Source organism: Podarcis muralis, chromosome 7 (assembly GCF_964188315.1).
Source record: "Podarcis muralis chromosome 7, rPodMur119.hap1.1, whole genome shotgun sequence".
Taxonomy (NCBI): Eukaryota; Metazoa; Chordata; class Lepidosauria; order Squamata; family Lacertidae; genus Podarcis; species Podarcis muralis.
In genome coordinates, this window is record NC_135661.1 from 86,553,328 (window position 1) to 86,575,816 (window position 22,489).

At 50.7% G+C, this 22,489-nt stretch overlaps 1 protein-coding gene and 1 long non-coding RNA gene across 2 annotated transcripts in view; one reads left to right on the forward strand and one right to left on the reverse strand.

Moving 5' to 3' along the window:
• LOC144328516 (uncharacterized) overlaps positions 1-22,489 on the forward strand; it is a 92,241-nt gene that overhangs the window by 22,217 nt on the left and 47,535 nt on the right. The gene's annotated exons all lie outside the window — the stretch shown is intronic.
• On the reverse strand, positions 4,181-21,873 carry KPTN (kaptin, actin binding protein). The gene is made up of 12 exons (XM_028742022.2): positions 21,407-21,873; positions 20,119-20,201; positions 17,864-17,948; positions 16,589-16,643; positions 16,243-16,318; positions 16,082-16,155; positions 14,144-14,253; positions 12,328-12,441; positions 11,083-11,155; positions 10,412-10,547; positions 8,292-8,489; positions 4,181-4,673 (listed from the first exon to the last, which is right to left on the reverse strand). Exons 1-12 carry the CDS (start codon positions 21,804-21,806, stop codon positions 4,533-4,535), a joined length of 1,545 nt encoding a protein of 514 aa, XP_028597855.2. The 5' UTR covers positions 21,807-21,873; the 3' UTR covers positions 4,181-4,532.

A 22,489-nucleotide genomic window follows, 5' to 3' on the forward strand; every position in this document is an offset into this window, starting at 1 on the left:
GCTCCCTCGGCCAATAAAGCGAGATGAGCACCGCAACCCCAGAGTCGGTCACGACTTGACCTGATGGTCAGGGGTCCCTTTACCTTTACCTTTAAGTACAGTGGTACCTCTGGTTACATACTCAATTCATTCCAGAGGTCCATTCTTAACCTGAAACTGTTCTTAACCTGAAGCACCACTTTAGCTAATGGGGCCTCCTGCTGCCGCCACACTGCCGGAGCACGATTTCTGTTCTCATCCTGAAGCAAAGTTCTTAACCTGAAGCACTATTTCTGGGTTAGCGGAGTCTGTAACCTGAAGGGTATGTAACCCAAGTTACCACTGTATAGTCCATTGACAGGCCTAGTTTGACTTGCCTCCGTGAAACTGTATGTTGGTTTAATATTGGTGATGAGCCAGTGCGCGGCCACTTGATGCCATGCGCAGCATACTACTGGCCAACACACATCCACTGTATATTGATGCACAAACTGCAGAATCCTGAAGCGTATGTAACCTGAGGTACCATTGTAACTTTAACTTAGCACTACATTGGCTACAACACAGTGGGTCTACTCTGAATGAAACCATTATGTCCTTGTATACCATGCACTTACCTCTTATATATGTACGGACATAGGGGATGAAATATTTTTTTAAAAAGGTTTTAGGAAAGATGCAGGAGAGACGAATAAAGGGGCTTGGTCTACGCAAGCCCTGCAGGCAGTCCCAGCTGTGAACAGATGGAACAAGCCCTCCCTCTTCCCTGCAAGAGGAACTCCAAAGAGAAACCCGTCTTTCCTCACTACAGAAAACCCAGCAAATATACCAGCAAATATCTGTTCCTCTTCTGGGAAATGAAAAAAAACAACCCAAAACAGTTCTCTTTTCTGAGCAATATGGCGTCCTCTTGATTCCTGGATTCCGGCTTCCAAATGCCGGGTTTGGAAACACCTGAGAAAGCATAATCTGAATGTCGGTTTATTTTTAAGCATGTGCTTCTCACTCAGCAGTAGACCTTGGAGAGTCAGAAAAAGAACTTAAAAGGAGATGGGAAATGAACCTGCTTTAGACAATGAAGCGGGATGTGCTTTCCTCTTCCCTCCTTCTGAGTACTGAGCAGAACCATCAGCGAGAGAACGAGTACCAACGAAATGATGAGCGCCGTCTACAAAAGACTCTTCTGAGCACATTTCAGAGGCTCTATATATATCTGCACAAAAGCAGTGCCAAAGAACCCCCCGTTGATTTGAGGAAATGGTGCCCAGAGCCTCTCTGCTTCAATCTAGAAGGCTCTGTATTTTACTAAACCACAGTTAGAAAGAAAATTGGGGTGGGGGAGGCAGCAGATCAAAGCCCCACACTCCACACCCTTCAAAACAGCCTACCATCAAGTCCCCCCACCCCCCCACCCCCGTTGTCCTGGAGGAGCCCATGGGATACTTAAGATTGGAGCCAAGCAGTGGACATCCGGCTTGGATTGCCAAAGGATCATTCTGTTAGAATTCCTGCTCCATGACTGCAGTCATGGGATTGATGTCTATCACATGACGGTATATGTTTTGATTCCAGAGTGGGAAGTGACGGAGACAGGATGTTTGTGTTACTGTGCTCCGTGAAGTGGGACTATTATCCCTTTTCTCTTTGCTGTCTGATGCTAGAGAGAGAGGGAGCCATGTTGCAGTGCTCTGTGTGTGTTTATATGTAAATAAAGTAGATTAGCCAAAATGCTGAGTTGCTGAGGTCTGTTATGCAAACTGCACAAACTCTGCAGATCCCTAAGTGTGCCAGTGTCGGTTGGCGTCGGTCGCTGTGATGTTCGGGCAAAAGAAAGCCAGTGTGGTGTAGTGGCTAAGAGTGGTAGTCTCGTAATCTGCGGAACCGGGTTCGTGTCTCCGCTCCTCCACATGCAGCTGCTGGGTGACCTTGGGCCAGTCCCACTTCTCTGAAGTCTCTCAGCCCCACTCACCTCATAGAGTGTTTGTTGTGGGGGAGGAAGGGAAAGGAGAATGTTAGCCGCTTTGAGACTCCTGAAGGCGAGTGAAAGGCGGGATATCAAATCCAAACTCTTCTTCTTCTTTTGAAGCTCCCGAATGATCAACCAGGAGGGAGAGAACATGCCAGTCGGGCATGTGTCTCTGCCAGGGTCCTACTCGAGTGTAGGCTGACACATTCCTGGCGGAGAGTGTGGTGGTGTTGTTTACCGTGTCCGAATCTGTTTTTGTTTTGTTTTCTTCCACTGGAGGGAATTGTGTTTGGAGGAAGGTTGGCCATCTTTGGCCATTGGGCCAACAAGAGGTTTCCCCATCCCTGTCGGACAAAACCCCACAGGGAAAGAGGCACGCCACGTCGCTTCCCGGACCGAGAGATGCTGCTGTTTCTGCTTCCCCAGCTGTGCTAAGACTCTGCAAAACACTTCCTAATCATTGCAATTCAAGCTTAATCCGGGCCTCTCTCCTGGGCCATCTGTTCGTCCTCACTAACAGAACCTAGTCCCAGAAAAGATACAACACTCGACGTTTTTCTACATGCCGAGAAGCCCATTTCTCTGCTCAAGATGATGAGAAAGTCGCCAGAGTGTATAGGAAGCTTCTGCATACAGAACAGGGCCAGAGGATTAAGACATTTTAGAGGCCCCAAACACTGAGAAAATGGTTGTGCCCCCGTATGCGATTCAAAGTTTTTTTTAAAAAAAATACTAAACTGCAAAATATTTTTTTTTAACTAAAAAAACAACCCTAGATTTATAGCAGCAAATGACAGGATCCTACTTCATTGAGTTATTTTGATACACGTTAGTAGGGCGCCCCCCTTGGTTTCTGTAGGGGATTAAGTAATAGAGAACAGGAAAATGGGGAGTGTGTAGTAGCGTGTAACGGTCTTCTGATTTTTCCCATGATAACTGATTTTTCCCAGAGAACCACAGAAGGAACGAGAGCCTTGTCCAAACTCCTGCAATGCAGGAACCTTTTTGTTCAACGGAGGACTCGAACTCGCAACCCTAAGATGAAGAGTTTCATGCTGTACCAGCTGAGCTCTCTCTCTCAATGATGACTTACTTTTTGAAATATCAAATCCTTTTTTTAACAAAACCTCGATTTCTTTGGGCTTTTCCTTAAGTCTGCCTACTGGGTAATCGGGCACCGAGACGGAGTCAGACCACCGGGTCCACCTCGTTCAGTCTTGCCAGCTCTGACTGGCACCAGCTTGCCAGGATTTTAAGAAGAGCTTGGACTACTGCAATGCGCTCTATGTGGGGCTACCTTTGAAGGTGACCCGGAAACTACAACTAATCCAGAATGCAGCAGCTAGACTGGTGACTGGGAGCGGCCGCCGAGACCATGTAACACCGGTCCTGAAAGACCTACATTGGCTCCCATTATATTTCCGAGCACAATTCAAAGTGTTGGTGCTGACCTTTAAAGCCCTAAACGGCCTTGGTCCAGTATATCTGAAGGAGCATCTCCACCCCTATCGTTCTGTCCGGACGCTGAGGTCTAGCGCTGAGGGCTTTCTGGCAGTTCCCTCGCTGTGAGAAGCCAAGTTACAGGGAACCAGGCAGAGGGCCTTCTCGGTGGTGGCACCCACCCTGTGGAACGCCCTCCCACCAGATGTCAAAGAGAAGAACAACTACCAGACTTTTAGAAGACATCTGAAGGCAGCCCTGTTTCGGGAAGCTTTTAAGGTTTAACAGACTACTGTATTGTAATACTTTGCTGGAAGCTGCCCAGAGTGGCTGGGGAAACCCAGCCAGATGGGCGGGGTATAAATAATAAATCATTATCATTATTATTATTTCTAGCCATAACTGGAAATGCCAGAGGTGGAGACTGGAAACTTCTGCATGCAAAGCAGATGTTCTACCCCTTCCCGTCCACACAGCTTTCTCCTCCTCCAGTTTTGAACACCAGCTGACTGCTTAAGGCAGAACTCTTCAGGCAGTGTGGGCTAGTGGTTGGAATTCATAAGCAACGCAGCCTCCGGGATCCCAGCCCCAACTCTACGCCGCATGGCCAAGTCACAACCCAGAGATGTTGCGTTGGAGCACTGAAGACACAGGGCCCAAGCCAAATTACGAGAAAGGAGTTTCCGACCAAACTTTAGGAAGAACTTTCTGACAGCAAGAGCTGTTCAGCAGCGGAACAATTCTGTTATTCTTTGAATTAGGAACACCAGCCTTTGCCACAAACACAGAGAGCAGTTCCTGCTTAGTGTACAAAATTTATTCCCTATTTATAGAGTTCTTGGTCAGGCCAGCGTTTTTGAGGAGTGGCGGGGGAGAGAGATGGAATGACAACAGTTCACAAGGAGCCTCGTGCGAGAGGTTTCTTTCCTGGGGCCAAGAGGCCAAGACACAGCTGAGATACGTTGCTTGGGGGGTCGTGGGCGGACCCCGCATCTCTTTACTCCCGCGCACCATAACCAGTGATTTGGTCCTCATTTCCTTCTGCAGTGCCATGGCAGAGCTCGGAAGGTCCTGTCCCTTTGGGAGGCCACTATTCCCTGGTTTCTGGGCAAAACAAACGGGCAAGAGGGCGCAGCAGCTACACCCATCACTCCTTTGGTCCTCTCCCATCGCCATCCTCAGGCTTGGCATCTTGGTGCTGCGCAGGAAGCGCCGGCTGGGCTGCCCGGCTGGCCACTTTCAACCGGAGCCGCTCTAAGAGGCACTCGGCCGTTTGCGTCAGGCTGTGCTGTTGGGGGCAAGGAAGATGGTGGTGGGGAGAGAAGCAAGAGGACAGGTTTTATTCTGAAGGAATTTGCTCCGTGCTCATCCCCAAGTTCATCAGGTGTCTCAAGAATGGTCCCTCGCAGCAAAGGCTCAGGACCGCAATACTTCAAGGATCGCCTCTTCCCATATGAACCTACCCGGACCCTGAGATCATCAGTACGTTTCCGAGCACAATTCAAAGTGTTGGTGCTGACCTTTAAAGCCCTAAACGGCCTCAAAGGCGCAGTATACCTGAAGGAGCATCTCCACCTCCATCGTTTGGCCTGGACACTGAGGTCCAGCGCCGAGGGCCTTCTGGCGGTTCCCTCGCTGTGAGAAGCCAAGTTACAGGGAACCAGGCAGAGGGCCTTCTTGGTGGTGGCACCCGCCCTGTGAAATGCCCACCCACCAGATGTCAAAGAGAAAAATAACTACCAGATTTTTAGGGAAGCTTTTAATGTTTATTAGGTTATTGTATTTTAATATTCCATTGGAAGCTGCCCAGAGTGGCTGGAGAAACCCAGCCAGATGGGCAGGGTATAAATAATAGTAATAATAATTATTATTATTATGAGGCCCTCCTTTGTGTGCCCCCTCATTGAGAGGTCCAGAGGGTGGCAACAGGAGAACGGGGCCTTCTCTGCAGTGGCTCCCCATCTGTGGAATGCTCTCCCCAGGGAAGCTCGTCTGGCGCCTTCATTATACACCTTTGGGCGCCAGGAAAAACGTTCCTTTTTAATCAGGCCCTTGGTTGATCCGATTTACATACTATGCCCTTTTAAAATGTGGGGTTTGGGGGGGCTATTGGGTTGTTGTTTGCATTTTTATTAGGCATTTTTTGTTTTATATCTTGATTTTATTTTGTGAACCGCCCTGAGACCGCCGGGTATAGGGCGGTATATAAATTCAATAAATAACAATAATAATAATAAAATAATTTTGTAACATTTCAGGGGACACTGAAGGCAATAAATATGAATAGAGAAGGGAATCGCCGTTGCACAAGGCAATATGTGGGAAGGAGGTGAGCAAAGCTTTGAAAGGGCTCCTCGCAATTTGCCAGCCACTCGGCAACAAAAAGGAGAAAGCTCCCAGAAGGAATCAGTGTGGTATAGTGCTTAGAGCATGGGTGTCAAACACAAGGCCCGCGGGCCAAATCCGGCCCGCCAGACCTCGTCATGTGGCCCGTGTAGCCGCCGCCGGCCGCCAGCCTTCACCAGCCGCCTCTTCAGCGCATGCGCGGCAGCCTACAAGCCAGAGAACGTCTGCCCTCTAGCGGCGCCGGCTGTTCTACACAGGAAACCTCCACTTTACATGCATTCAGGAAACCTCCACTTGTTTTTATATTGAGCGCATGCCATCCTGTGTTGTGACAGATCCAACGGCTGCCTGAACCCTTCTCTCCTGTACTGTATGTCCTACAGATACAACCGGCCCTTTGAGGGTGACCAAACTGCTGATGCGGCCCCTGATGAGTTTGAGTTTGACACCCCTGGCTTAGAGTGCTGGACTAGGAGCTGGGTTCGAATCTACACCCCAGCCATGAAGCTCACTGGGTGGCCTTGGAGTCAGTCACTGCCTCTGAGCTTAAATTTCCACACAGGGGTGTTGCAAGGGTAAAATGGGGAGCAGGAGGAGAACCATGTATATCACTTTGAGCTCCTTGGAAGAGAAGCGGGATATAAATGTAAAAAATAAACAAAGAGGAATGATGGGCTGTGACACTTTGAGTCAGACCTACCCAGCATTCTAGCACTAGGAATAAAAAAACCGGGTTTGTAATGTTAGGCTTTGCTGAATGGGGGGGGGGGGGAATATGTCAGCTAAATTTTAAAATGGAAGGTTGGGGGGGTGTTCCCCCCCCCAAAAAAAAAATATGTCAGAAGCAAAAGTTGGCAGCTCTAAGCAGATTTGACACCTGTGGGTCTGGGCTTTCTGCCAACTCATTGCATTTAAAGAACGCAAATCTGGCTGGAAGTTATTTGGGATAGCTTCTCTTTAATTTATTAGGCACTTTCAGATGGTGTTTATTCTCTCTGCTTAGTGGGCAAGGAAGAAGTCATTGCCGGGGCAGGATGAGTCCTCGGGGATATTGCAGGCCTCTTCACTGAACGTTGCCCTTTAAAATATTTGAAGCACCCAACCCTCTGGCTTCCGGGAATACAAAAGGGAAAACTGCGCAGTCCTTACTCTGCCACAGGGGTAGTGAAAACCAGGCCTGGGTGCTTCTTGCAGCAATATGCGAAAACAGCAAAGTGTTTTGCAGAAAAAGGAAATGAAATGAAGTCGAAAACCTGAAATGGATGTGGTACGGCAGCCTCTCTCGAACCTGGGTCTCCAGCCGTTGTTGGGACTACAATTCCCATCGTTCCTAGGGATGGGCCGTGTTCAGAAAGTGGTGGGGGGGGATGAGTGTTCAGACCCCTGGGCCCTCACTTGTGGGGTGCCTCAGGGTTCCGTCCTCTCCCCCATGCTTTTTAACATCTATATGAAGCCGCTGGGAGAGATCATCAGGGGGTTTGGACTGGGTGTCCATCAATATGCAGATGATACCCAGCTCTACCTCTCTTTTAAATCAGAACCAGTGAAGGCGGTGAAGGTTCTGTGTGAGTGTCTGGAGGCGGTTGCAGGATGGATGGTGGCTAATGGATTGAAGTTGAATCCTGACAAGACAGAAGTACTGTTTTTGGGGGACAGGGGGCAGGCTGGTGTGGATGATTCCCTGGTCCTGAATAGGGTACCTGTGCCCCTGAAGGACCAGGTGCACAGCCTGGGAGTCATTTTGTACTCACAGCTGTCCATGGAGCCGCAGGTCAATTCTGTGTCCAGGGCAGCTGTCTACCAACTCCACCTGGTACGCAGGCTGAGACCCTACCTGCCCGCGGACTGTCTCGCCAGAGTGGTACATGCTCTGGTTATCTCCTGCTTGGACTACTGCAAAGTGCTCTACATGGGGCTACCTTTGAAGGTGACTCGAAAACTACAACTAATCCAGAATGCGGCAGCTAGACTGGGGACTGGGGGCGGCTGCCGAGACCACATAACACCTGTCTTGAAAAACCTACATTGGCTCCCAGTACGTTTCCGAGCACAATTCAAAGTGCTGGTGTTGACCTTTAAAGCCCTAAACGGCTCGGTCCAGTATACCTGAAGGAGCGTCTCCACCCCCATCGTTCTGCCCGGACGCTGAGGTCCAGCGCCGAGGGCCTTCTGGCGGTTCCCTCATTGCGAGAAGCAAAGCTACAGGGAACCAGGCAGAAGGCCTTCTCAGTAGTGGCGCCCTCCCTGTGGAACGCCCTCCCACCAGATGTCAAAGCAATAAACAACTACCTGACATTCAGAAGACATCTTAAGGCAGCCCTGCTCAGGGAAGTTCTTAATGTGTGATATTTTAGTGTATATTTTTGGTTTCTATGGAAGCCTCCCAGAGTGGCTGGGGAAACGCAGCCAGATGGGCGGGGTACAAATAATAAATTATAATTATTATAATAATTATTATAATTATTATTATTACCAGGACCCATGGTCAGGGATGATGGGAGCTGTAGTTCTAGAACATCTGGGGACCCAAGATTGAGAAAGGCCGTGCCAATACAATCACCTGGAGGATATGCAGCCCTTTGAGACACACCACCGCCAGTTCGCAGAGGCCGTCACAGGTGAGGTCGACATACTCCATGCACAGGAGAGGGCTGGGGAAAGTGCGCTGCCAGAGCAGGTGGAACTCCCCGTCAGGCGGGCTGGAGGGCTGGACTCCCGCTGTAGCATCCGGGGCCCGGTACTTGTAGCACAAAAGCTCCTAGAGGACCAAGGAACTCTAGTTATGTTGCCTGCAATCAACTGATGAGCATTGAAAGATACTGACAAACTGCTGCGTCCAGTTCTGGGTACCACAATTTAGGGAGGATGTTGATAAGCTGGAAGGTATGCAGAGGAGGGGGACCAAGATATCAAGGGCAGGGGTAGGCAACCTAAGGCCCGTGGGCCAGATGCGGCCCAATCGCCTTCTCAATCCGGCCCGTGGACGGTCCGGGAATCAGTGTGTTTTTACATGAGTAGAATGTGTCCTTTGATTTCAAATGCATCTCTGGGTTATTTGTGGGGCCTGCCTGGTGTTTTTACATGAGTAGAATGTGTAAAAGGTATAGGGACCCCTGACCATTAGGTCCAGTCATGACCGACTCTGGGGTTGCGGCGCTCATCTCACTTTATTGGCCGAGGGAGCTGGAGTACAGCTTCTGGGTCATGTGGCAGCATGACCAAGCCGCTTCTGGAGAACCAGAGCAGCGCACGGAAATGCCGTTTACCTTCCCACCAGAGTGGTACCTACTTGCACTCTGACGTGCTTTTGAACTTCTAGGTTGGCAGGAGCAGGGACCGAGCAATGGGAGCTCACCCCGTTGTGGGGATTCGAACCGCCGACCTTCTGATTGGCAAGTCCTAGGCTCTGTGGTTTAACCCACAGTGCCACCCGCGTCCCAGTAGAATGTGTGCTTTTATTTAAAATGCATCTCTGGGTTATTTGTGGGGCATAGGAATTCATTATTATTATTTTCAAAATATAGTCCAGCCCACCACATGGTCTGGGGGATGGTGGACCAGCCCACGGCTGAAAAAGGTTGCTGACCCCTGATCAAGGGTCTGGAAATCAAGCCTGATGAGGAACGGTTGAAGGAGCTGGATATGTTTAGCCTGGAAAAGAGGAGACTGAGAGGAGATAAGAGAGCCATCTTCAAATATCTGAAGGGCTGTCACATGGAAGAGGGAGCAAGCGTGATTTCTCCAGCTCTGGAGGGTAGGACTCGAATCAACGGCTTCAAGTTACAAGAAAAGAGATTCAAAGTAAACACTCGGAATAATTTTCTGATGGGAACTGCTGTTTGACAGTGAAACAGACTCTTTCAGAAGGTGGTGGAGTCTCCTTCACTAGAGGCTTTTTAACCGAGGCTGGAAGGCCAGCGGTCAGGGATTATTTAGTGGAGATTCCTGCACTGCACGGGGTTGGACTAGATGACATTTGGGCTCCCTTCCAACTTTACATTTCTTGATTCTATGATCTGCCTGTTTGTACAGGGTTTTTAAGGCTGTTAAGAGTCTGGCCTGCAGGTGGTAGTCTGAGCTATCATTTGCAATTTTCATATTTTTTGTTTTCATGGGTGGCTTTGTGGTAACAGCCCCTGGCGAGGAACAGTGGGGCACAGTTTAGGTTTAAAACACATAAAGGTAAAGGTAAAGGTACCCCTGCCCGCACGGGCCAGTCTTGACAGACTCTAGGGTTGTGCGCCCATCTCACTCTAGAGGCCGGGGGCCAGCGCTGTCCGGAGACACTTCCGGGTCACGTGGCCAGCGTGACAAGCTGCATCTGGCGAGCCAGAGCCGCACACGGAAACGCCGTTTACCTTCCCGCTAGTAAGCGGTCCCTATTTATCTACTTGCACCCGGGGGTGCTTTCGAACTGCTAGGTTGACAGGCGCTGGGACCGAGCAACGGGAGCGCACCCCGCCGCGGGGATTCGAACCACCGACCTTTCGATCGGCAAGTCCTAGGCACTGAGGCTTTTACCCACAGCGCCACCCGCGTCCCTTTAAAACACATAAATAAATATAAACAAAAACCTATGGAGGACGCCATATTGGAGAAGGCTGCCCAATAAGAGCACCCTACGACCCTAAACCCATCCAAGCCAACATGGTGGGTGAAGGCAGATCTCCCACTGCTGACCTGCCCATAGGTGCCAAGAAGGATCTCTGGTTCACGGTCAAAGTTGACGTCGGTCACGAGGGCACACAGGACGCTGTCGTACTGGTCACTCAAGGGAAGGACCAGCTGGTCGTCCAGGCCTCTCTGCAGCACATTCCTGGAAGGGGGGGAAGGAATAAACAACAACCTTGGGTGGTATTCAACCACATTTTACTTAGAGCAGACACGCTGAAATTCATGACCACAGCTAAGGCAGGTCCATTAACTTCAATAGGCCTATGCTGAGTAAAACATAGGTGGATACCACCCACTGCCATATATGAATAACGAGGCAGCAGATGGCGATGACCCAGTCAAGAGAAGTAATAGTAATAGCACAATTCAAAGTGTTGGTGCTGGCCTAAACAGCCTTGGTCCTGTATACCTGAAGGAGCATCTCCACCCCCATCGTTCTGCCCGGACACTGAGGTCCAGCTCCAAGGGCCTTCTGGTGGTTCCCTCATTGCGGGAAGGGGGTTACAGGGAACCAGACACAGGGCCTTCTCGGTAGTGGCGCCTGCCCTGTGGAACGCCCTCCCACCAGATGTCAAGGAAATAAGCAGCTATCCTATTTTTAAACGACATCCGAAGGCAGCCCTGTTTAGGGAAGTTTTTAATATTTAATGCTGTATTGTTTTTAACACTCCACTCACCTGTAGACAACGGACAGTTCAAGAGTGCTGGTGACAAGGACACTGTAGCTCTGAGCCTGGGGGCCAGCATTACCTGCAGGAGAAGATACAAAGGTTTAAAACACACAAACGGAAGAAACCCACACCAGAGAAAGAGCGGAGCTACCTGCACAGTTCCCAAATGCTGTTGAGCAGGGGTCAGCAACCTTTTTCAGACATGGGCTGGTCCACCGTCTCTCAGACCATGTGGTGGGCCGGACTATATTTTTTGGGGGGAAATATGAATGAATTCCTATGCCCCACAAATAACCCAGAGATGCATTTTAAAGAAAAGGACACATTCTACTCATGTAAAAACACGCTGATTCCTGGACCATCCACCGGCCAGATTGAGAAGGCGATTGGGCCAGATCCAGCCCACGGGCCTTGGGTTGCCTATCCCGGCTGTTGAGCCTCGAGCGAAACAGCCTCTCATCCTACACATGAGCCATGTCATGGGCTGGCTGCATGCAGAAGAATGCTGGGAGTTACCAGCTGAGGAACCCCCAAGGGAAGAAGACTCAGAGCCTGGGAAGTGTTGGTGGGACGACAATGAGTGGTCAGAGGGAGAAGGCTGGGAGGAGGTGAAGCTGAAGAGGCAACAGGGTTTAGTGAGCAGGAAGAGGCTGTGGCAGATAGCAGTTCAGAGGCTGGAGAAGAGGAGGGCCAGGAGACAGAGATGAGGCAGGCTGCCGAAGAAACCAGGGGGTCTCCCACTCCCGCTGCAACCAGATCCCCTCCCCGCGGGGCTCCCAGAAGCAGAAGAGGTATGAAGAGGGCGGAACAGAGGCAGCCACACCGACAAAGTCTCAGGTTGCGTGGGAAGAACCCGAGCAAGGAGGAAGCTTAGGCAACTGTGGGAAGACAGGGACATTCAGTCCTCGCAACTGCCTCATTGGGACAAGTTCTAATGGGAAGAGTTGCTGTGCTCCCTAGGCCTGGTTTCCTGAGCTGTTTGTTTCTTTGAATAAAGAGTTAACTTCACCGATGCTGTGTGAGTTGTTACTGTCCTGATCCTGGCACCCGCCCCTGACAGCCACCCACAAGCTGGTGCCCTCCAGATGCTGGCGGACTTCAACTCCCATCACCCCGATCCAGCAGAGGAAATGATCACGGATGGTGAGAGTTGGGACTCCACCATTTGCACGGAGGGCACCAGCTTGGGAAAGGCTGCCTTATCTCCACCTGAGGTTGCAGGGAGGCCCATGGCTCCCTCTTGTTTCTTACCATTTGAAGCCACGGTTCCTGAGGGGTCGCCTGGAGGGCAGGAAGCTGGCAGAGCAAACACCAGGACTTTGGAGATGGGACCGTCTTGCTGGATGTTCCAGCTCTGCAGCACCACTTGGGCAGAGGGAAAGAAGAAGAGTTTAGATTTGATATCCTGCTTTATCACTACCCGAAGGAGTCTCAAAGCAGCTAACATTCTCCTTTCCCTTCCTCCCCCACAACAAACACTCTGTGAGGTGAGTGGGGCTGAGAGACGTCAGAGAAGCGTGACTGGCCCAAGGTAACCCAGCAGCTGCATGTGGAGGAGCGGAGACGCGAACCCGGTTCACCAGATTACAAGTCCACCGCTCTTAACCACTACACCACACTGGTGTAGGGGCAGACGGGACAGTCAGCCAACACCACAATGGCTGAGCCTTCAAGAAAGGTGCTGCTAGGAATATTTATATGCCACTTACCCCCCCAAGATGGTGACTAAGCAGTTTACAAGTATAAAATCAATTATAATATATATACATTTTATTTTTAAAGTTCCATAGAAACAGCTATAATTAAAATTTACAATAAAACAAACCAGTGACCAAGCACAGCACTTAAAGACAATTAAATAGGCGGTGAAGGTCCTGTGTGAGTGTCTGGAGGCGGTTGGAGGATGGATGGCGGCTAACAGATTGAGGTTGAATCCTGACAAGACAGAAGTACTGTTTAGGGGGGACAGGAGGCGGGCGGTTTCGGAGGACTCCCTGGTCTTGAATGGGGTAAGTGTGCCCCAGAAAGACCAGGTGCACAGCCTGGGAGTCATTCTGGACTCACAGCTGTCCATGTAGGTGCAGGTCCATTCTGTGTCCAGAGCGGCTGTGTACCAGCTCCATCTGGTACGCAGGATGAGACCCTACCTGACGACAGACTGTCTCGCCAGAGTGGTGCATGCTCTAGTTATCTCTTGCTTGGACTACTGCAATGCGCTCTAGGTGGGGCTACCTTTGAAGGTGACCCGGAAACTACAACTAATCCAGAATGCGGCAGCTAGACTGGTGACTGGGAGTGGCCGCCGAGACCACATAACACTGGTCCTGAGAGATCTGCATTGGCTCCCAGGACGTTTCTGAGCACAATTCAAAGTGTTGGTGCTGACCTTTAAAGCCCTAAACAGCCTCGGTCCAGTATACCTGAAGGAGCGTCTCCACCCCCATCGTTCTGCACAGACACTGAGGTCCAGCTCCGAGGGCCTTCTGGCGGTTCCCTCCCTGCGAGAAGCCAAGTTACAGGGAACCAGGCAGAGGGCCTTCTCAGTGGTGGCACCCGTCCTGTGGAACGCCCTCCCACCAGATGTCAAAGAGAAAAATAACTACCAAACTTTTAGAAGACATCTGAAGTCAGCCCTATTTAGGGAAGCTTTTAATGTTTAATAGGTTATTGTATTTTAGTGTACTGTTGGAAGCCGCCCAGAGTGGCTGGGGAAACCCAGCCAGATGGGCGGGGTATAAATAATAAATCATTATTATTATTATAAATAGATCAGGAAAGTTCACATTCAAGGCAATGCCTGCTTAAACAGAGCCGGTGGAATGCCAATAATGATAGGGGCTTCTCATACGGGGCCTTTCGATTTCACCCTTTGCTAACCTGGAGCCCTCCAGCTGTTTCGGTCTACAACTCCCATCAGCTCCTGCAGGCTGGCTGTCAAAGGCTAGTCCACCAAGTGCTGAAGCCTGGGACGTTTGCACAGCCAGATCCCTCCCTCCAAAAAGATTCCACAATGAGCAGAGAAACTTGTCAACCCCCTTTTAAAACATCACAAATAAAGGAAGCTTACCTCGACTGGCTGGTTCAACGTGGGCGACTCGGATGTAGCCGCTCTGGCAGCCAAAGGCCGTGATCCGTTGCCCTGAGTTTGGAATGTTGTACACATCTAACCAGAGGATGCTGCAAGGAAGAGAGGAGGGCAATGATCAATGGAGTGGGTGGTTTCCTGGGCAAAACAGAGGTTGGAAAGAATGAAGGATGAATGGGGGATGCAGAGTCCACACACTTGAGGCGAGGAATGCACCTGATTTCTACTCACGAGTAGCCCCACTGAAACTTATGTACTTAAGTTAGGTAAATTTATTTGGTCCAGTCATGGCCGACTCTGGGGTTGCGGCGCTCATCTCGCTTTATTGGCTGAGGGAGCTTATTATATTTTTATATATGTTAGGAGCTGCCCAGATGGGCAGGGTAAAAACAGTGAAATCATTATGATTATGGAATAAAGGTAAAGGTAAAGGGAGGGACGCGGGTGGCGCTGTGGGTTAAACCTCAGCGCCTAGGACTTGCCGATCGCATGGTCGGCGGTTCGAATCCCTGCGGCGGGGTGCGCTCCCGTTGCTCGGTCCCAGCGCCTGCCAACCTAGCAGTTCGAAAGCACCCCCGGGTGCAAGTAGATAAATAGGGACCGCTTACTAGCGGGAAGGTAAACGGCGTTCCGTGTGCTGCGCTGGCTCACCAGATGCAGCTTGTCACGCTGGCCACGTGACCCGGAAGTGTCTGCGGACAGCGCTGGCTCCCGGCCTATAGAGTGAGATGAGCGCACAACCCCAGAGTCTGTCAAGACTGGCCCATACGGGCAGGGGTACCTTTACCTTTACTTAAAGGTAAAGGGACCCCTGACCATTAGGTCCAGTCGTGACTGACTCTGGGGTTGCGGCGCTCATCTCGCTTTATTGGCTGAGGAGCCAGCATACAGCTTCCGGGTCATGTGGCCAGCATGGCTAAGCCGCTTCTGGCAAACCAGAGCAGCGCACGGAAACGCCGTTTACCTTCCTTCCAGAGTGGTACCTATTTATCTACTTGCACTTTGACGTGCTTTCAAACTGCTAGGTTGGCAGGAGCAGGGACCGAGCAACGGGAGCTCACCCTGTCGCGGGGATTCGAACCGCCTACCTTCTGATCAGCAAGACCTAGGCTCTGTGGTTTAACCCACAGCACCACCCGCGTCCCTAACTTAAGTTAGTCATGCCCATTAATTTCTAAGTGTCTTCTCCAAGTATAATAATATTTTTTTATTTATACCCCGCCCTTCCCGGTTCAGAAAACCGGGTTCAGGGCGGCTAACAACAAATTTAAGACACTTAATTGATGCTGCAAAAAAACCCAGCATAAAATACGGTATGAAGCGTAAATAACAATAAAATCAAGAATCAATTTAGGAGGGAAATCCGTCCAATAAATGTTAGATGATCACCAGGGCTAGCTGGCTAAATTAGTCCTATTTGGGCTGGCGAGGAGACCAGGGGAGAATTAGCTGTGGGGTCTCAGAGCAGGTAAGAGTCATAAAAAGGGGGAGAGGGAGGGAAGGAAGAGGAATAAAAGATCAGGCTAAGTTCAGATTGAAAGCCAGGCAGAATAGCTCTGTCTTACAGGCCCTGTGGAAGGAAGTTAAATCCTGCAGGGCCCTGGTCTCGTGGGACAGAGCATTCCACCAGGTCGGAGCCACCACTGAGAAGGCCCTGGCCCTGGTGGAGGATAATCTGACTTCCTTAGGGCCCGGGACCTCTAGACTATGGTTATTCATGGACCTTAAGGTCCTCTGTTGGGCAGACCAGGAGAGGGGGTCCCGTACATACGAGGAGAGGCTGGGCCTTAGTCTCAGAGCTTCTGTAAGCCTCCTCCCTGCACACACACACATACAGTAGTACCAAAACTTGCTCTCCCCATACCAGCTCTCTCTCCCCCTCTTCCTCTCTTGTTTTTAATAGCAAACCCGTCTTCCTACTTGCTTGGCAGCTCCTTGAGTTCAGGAAAGAGGTTCTCCACCGGCTGCTCCTCAAACTGGTGCAGCTCTTCATTCTACAGAGGAGAGGAGCAATGCAGTCACATCAGGGCGCCTCCAACGCAACAGCTAAACCAAATCTCACCTTCATCTCATGGCCTCACCTCTTTGTATAAGTGGATCGCAGGGTCATTGCCACTCAAAAGGAAGACCGTCTCTGGCTGGTCAGCAACCTGGACTCTGCAACGAGAAAAGAAGCATTTTCTTTTTAAAGAGCTTTGTATGAATGTCCCTGAAATATTTTTAAATTTTTAATTTATTGAGAGTGTTTGTGTCCAGCTCTTCAGCCGAAAGGGCTCCCAGAGTGGCTTGCGCACAAACAGTTAGGATGGGGCAGTCTCTGGCCACAGGATGGGGTGGGGGTGGGAATGACACACAAGGAAAAGGGACAAGCAAGGAAGAGGGGTTTTGTTTTAGAGAGAGATGAGAAAGGGCGAGTGGCATACGTACTCTGCATGGTACAGCTGGAAGGGGGTAAACTGCAGTTCCAGGTTCAAACAGCTCTCTGGATAGAAAGAAAAATACTCCCTGAAAACAAGAAAGTATATGCCCAGTTTCCATAGCTGGGAAGTTGGGGGAGGGAGAGATAATATATATCCAGTGCGTTTCAGTACGACTCCCAGTACGTTTCCGAGCACAATTCAAAGTGTTGGCGCTGACCTTGAAAGCCCTAAACAGCCTCAAAGGTCCAGTATATCTGAAGGAGTGTCTCCACCCCCATCGTTCTACCCGGACACTGAGGTCCAGCTCCGAGGGCCTTCTGGTGGTTCCCTCCCTGCAAGAAGCCAAATTACAGGGAACCAGGCAGAGGGCCTTCTTGGTGGTGGCACCCGCCCTGTGGAACGCCCTCCCACCAGATGTCAAAGAGAACAACAACTACCAGACTGTTAGAAGACTTCTGAAGGCAGCCCTGTTTAGGGAAGTTTTAATGTTTGATGTATTACAGTATTTTAATATTTTTTTGGGAAGCCACCCAGAGTGGCTGGGGAAGCCCAGCCAGATGGACAGGGTATAAATAATAAATTACTATTATTATTATTATTATTATTATTATTATTATTATTATTACATCAACCTTCTCTGGATCATGAACATGCCCCAGGAGAAGTACAGTCGTACCTTGGAAGCTGAACTCCTTGGCTCCCGAACAATCACAATTCGGAAGTTCCGGTTTTCAAACGGTTTTCAGAAGCCAAACATCTGCCGCAGCTTCCAATCAGAAGCCATGCTTTGGTTTTCGAACACATTCTGTTTGAAAACCAAGGTACCACTGTATCATCACCAAAATCAAAAGGAAGTTGTAGCTCTCAAGGGTCTGATATTACCCAATTTGGAATTCTGAGCGATTGCGTTTTTAAGAGCTTAAGGTGCTAGTCCACTGGGGGGTGGCTTCAGAATTCTCTGTTGAAAATGCGAACATGCCATGTATGCTGGGCTTCATACCTTGGCATAAATAACTAGAATACCTAATGGCTTTTAACTTCCAGCTCCCCACCCCCTGAATATGGTAGCAGATTCTACTGCTTTGCTAGAAAATCCATGTTTCGCGCCAAATTCTGTACTTTGACTCCTACATCTGTGAAGGTTTTCTAAGTAGTTTTGATGTTATTTTGCTTCCAGCACATGGGTTTTCAAAGATTAACAGGGAGATAACAGAAGAGATTGGAGGGAACTTGGGGCACTGATTTCAGGGTTAGGTGGCAAAAACAGATATTGAAGGCTCACGTGCGATAGAATCTAAGTTGTATTCAGATCCTGGTTCATAGTCACAGTAAATGTTAAGGAAGGGGCTGGCTTTGTCACCGGAATCCTGTGGAGATGGGAAGAGAAACAGGCAAAGTTGCAAGTTCATTTCAACATCAAGAAGACTTTACAGTACACATAATCACTTAAAGATGAGTTCTACTGGATCAAACCAAAGTTCTATCTAGCCTTCCTTTTGCAGGCCAAGGAAGACTGTCATGGGGCTTAATCCGGCAATAAGCTATGTTATGTTCTCATTTCCCCACATACTGCTTTTTGCCCCAGATGCCCCGAAAGCAGTAAGCAGATACAAAAAATATATAAAATGAAAGTACAGTGGTACCTCGCAAGCGAACGCCTCGCAAGACGGAAAACCCGCTAGACGAAAGGGTTTTCCGTTTTGGAGGCGCTTCGCAAAATGAATTTCCCTATGGGCTTGCTTCGCAAGACGACAGCCCATAGGGAAATCTCCGGGACAGCGGGGAAGCGCAGCGCGTCTTCCCCGCTGTCCTCGGACCTCCTCTGAAGGCTGGCGGCGGGGCGGGGACATCTCCTCCCGCCGCCGGGCTTCGGAACGATGCCCCGATGCCGGGCGGCGGGCGGGAATGCCTCCCCCCGCCCCCCGCCATCGGGACCATGCCCCGATGCCGGCCGGCGGGCGGGAACGCCTCCCCCCGCCCCCCGCCATCGGGACCATGCCCCGATGCCAGGCGGCGGGGACGGGGCGGGGCATGGTCACCGCCGCCGGCGTTTGAAAGCACTCTGGGGAAAGCAGCGAAGCGCGCTGCTTTCCCCGAGCATCAGGAAGTCCGGCGGGGGTCCTTGGGATTCCCTCCCACCCCCCGCCTTTAAAAGCACTCCGGGGAAAGCAGCAAAGCGCGGCGCGCTTTGTTGCTTTCCCCGGAGTGCTTTTAAACACGGGCGGCTGGGAGGGAATCCCTTGGACCCCCGCCGGACTTCAAAAGAGCTTCGGGAAGTCTGGCGGGGGTCCAACGGATTCCCTTACCACCGCCCACCTTTAGAAGCGCTCGGGGAAAGCAGCGCGCTTCGCTGCTTTCCCCAGAGTCCTTTTAAACGCAGGCGGCAGTGAGGGAATCCCTTGGACCCCCTCCGGACTTCCCGCAGCTCTTTTGAAGTCCGGTGGGGGGAGAAGGGCTTTTCTTCCTACCGCCAGCCTTCAGAACAGCCTTCTGAAGGCTGGCGGTGGGAAGAAAAGCCGTTCTCCCCCTGCCTGCCTACAGAAGAGGTTCGAGGAAAGAGGCGAAGGAGCGCTGCCCCTTCACCTCTGTCCCCGGAGCTTGCCGTTCCCCCCCGGCCTGCCTTCAGAAGAGGTCCGGGGACAGACTGTCCCCGGACCTGGTCTGAAGGCGGTTTCCATAGGAACGCATTAATTGATTTTCAATGCATTCCTATGGGAAACCGTGCTTCGCAAGACGAAAAACTCGCAAGAAGAAAAAACTCGTGGAACTAATTAATTTCGTCTTGCGAGGCACCACTGTACAATAAATACAGCTATTCCAAACAATATGAATTAGCAAAATCACGAAATACCCGCCAATCACACCAGTACTGCTATAAAGTGGTTGTCCTGAGGACGAGAATTGTAAACCATTGTGTTAATTTAAGTTACAACCTGACTCAAGGCATGTTTTCTTGGGCGCAGGACCAGCCAAAATGGAACGGCACATCCTCTGAGACCCCAATACCTAAAGGATTACATTTTCATGTGAGGACCTACCCTGTATACCTGAAGGAGCGTCTCCACCCCCATAGCTCAGCCCGGACACTGAGGTCCAGCTCCGAGGGTCTTCTGCCACTCCTCTCATTGAGAAAAGTGAAGCTACAGGGAACCAGGCAGAGAGCCTTCTCGGTAGTGGCACCCCCCTTGTGAAACACCCTCCTATCAAATATCAAAGAGATAAGCAATCCTATGACTTTCAATAGACATCTGAAGGCAGCCCTATTTTAGGAAGTTTTTAATGTTTGATGCTTCGTTGTTTTCCTTTAGATTTTGTTGGAAGCAGCCCAGAGTGGCTGGGGCAACCCATTCAGTTGAGTGGCGTACTAGAAATTTTATTATTATTATTATTATTATTATTATTATTCCCTGATGTCAACGTCTGAGGTCTCTTTCCTGCATGCCATACAGTATTAGGTCTCTACCTTTCAAAAGCACTGCTTGTGAAGAACACGCCAAGCGACGCATCATTTTACAAAGGGATGAAAGCCACACCTACCTTAATAAAGGTGATCCCCACCACCAAACCCCTTTTGGGAGGTGATTTGTTGAAAGTGTCAATGGAGGCGATCTCGGCATCAACTGAGAAGCAAAGAGACACACAAGGAGACCATGGGCTAAGGGAGATCAGCTGCCAGCAGTTAGCATCCGACAAAGATCACACAAGAAGAGAGGGAAATGAATGAAATGCTGAACTGAGAGATTTCCTCTCGTAGGTGGGTGGGTGGGGGTTTTTTGGGGGGGGCAGCAGAGGAAGAGCAGGGCTACCTTTGAGGGTGACCCGGAAACTGCAATTAACCCAGAATGCTGCAGCTAAACAGGTTACTGGGAGTGGCCGCCGGGACCACATAACACCAGTCCTGAGAGATTTGCATTGGCTCCCAGCCCATTTCCAAGCACAATTCAAAGTGTTGGTGCTGACCTTTAAAGCCCTAAACGGCCTCAAAGGCCCAGTATAGCTGAAGGAGCATCTCCACCCCCATCATCCACCCCAGACACTGAGGTCCAGAACTGAGGGCCTTCTGGCAATTCCCTCACTGCGAGATGTGAGGTTACAGGGAACCAGGCAGAGGGCCTTCTTGGTGGTGGCGCCCGCCCTGTGGAACGCCCTCCCTTCAGGTGTGAAGGAAATAAGCAGCTATCCTATTTTTAAAAGACATCTGAAGGCAGCCCTGTTGAGGGAAGTTTTTAATATTTAATGCTGTATTGTTTTTAACACTCGATTGGGAGCCGCCCAGAGTGGCTGGGGAAAGTCAGCCAGATGGGCGGGGTATAAATAATAAATTATTATTGTTGTTGTTGTTGATGATGATGATGTAAGGGATGTGGGTGGCGCTGAGGGTTAAACCACAGAGCCTAGGACTTTCCGATCAGAAGGTCGGCGGTTCGAATCCCCACGACGGGGTGAGCTCCCGTTGCCCGGTCCCTGCTCCTGCCAACCTAGCAGTTCGAAAGCACATCAAAGTGCAAGTAGAGAAATAGGTACCGCTCCAGCGGGAAGGTCAACGGCTTCTCCGTGCGCTGCTCTGGTTCGCCAGAAGCGGCTTGGTCATGCTGGCCACATGACCCGGAAGCTGTACACCGGCTCCCTTGGCCAATAAAGCAAGATGAGCGCCGCAACCCCAGAGTCAGTCACGACTGGACCTAATGGTCAGGGATCCCTTTACCTTTATTATTATTATTATTATTATTATTATTATTATTATTATTACCTGGGTCACCCGGTCCCTCATTCCACCCCACAGAGTGCCCCCCCCCCCGCCCCCTGAGCCCACCTGCCTCCTTACCTGGGATATAGGTGAACTGCAGCTCCCTGGCCACCGGGCGCAGCTTCTGCCTCAGGTCTTGGTAGCGGAAATAAATCACTTTCCCCTTCAGGGTGGCAGCCAGGAGCCCCCCAGGCCCGTCCCCGCACCCCCCGGGGGGCACAGGGACCCCCAGGCCCGACCCAGGCCCACTTTCGGGGCGCCACGGAGCCTTGGAGACCCCCAAGGTCTGCCCTGGCCCCTCGGAGACCCCCACCTCCTCCTGCCCCAGCCCCGCCCCCCTGGGGAAATCCTCCTGCCCCGGGCCCCTCCCGCCCCCGCGGGCCGCCCCGGGCAGCGCGGCCAGCCCGTAGATGTTGCTCTGGGAGGAGAAGCGGGTGAAGCTGTCCTCCGAAAACGGGCATTCCCGGGAGGGATCCATTCCGGCTCAGGCACCGCTACGGGCAGCCCGCTCCTCCCTTCCCCACCATTATTGGAGAGCCAGCATCGGGCCGGAGGTAAAAAGGGGTAGGGGGCCTTCCGAAGGTGGCGTCGCGGGCGTGTGACGCACGCCCGATTCCAAGATGGCTTCTTTAGGCTCCTTCCCGTTGCCCGGCGCCATTATTATTATTATTAGCACCATCACAGGGCGGTTTGCAACCTAAAAAGGCAAAACTCAATACTGTCATATCCCCATCGCCGACACGTGTGGACGTCGCAGTCTGCCACTTGCGGGGACGACGTTTAAGGGTGGCATTTTAAAATAATATACAGCTTTTAAAAATTAAATCAAAGGCAAGGGAAAGAGGTGACTCCACCAAGCATAGCTTTAACAGATTATAAAGAATTTTAGGAGCTTGTCACCACGCCCCAAATGAGAGAAAACAAAAATATGTGATAACCAATAAATATATTTAAAATAAAATGGGTTGCAGAGGGTTGGATTAGATGACCCTTTGGGAATTTACACAGCCGGACATCTTCATGGGGTTATTGCTAGGGCTGTAATCTGCAAATGTTTAATTGGCACAATTGCTTCATGCCTGTATTGAAGATTAAATGATTATTATTTCTTTAATTTATATACCGCCCTATACCTGGAGGTCTCAGGGCAGTTCACACAAC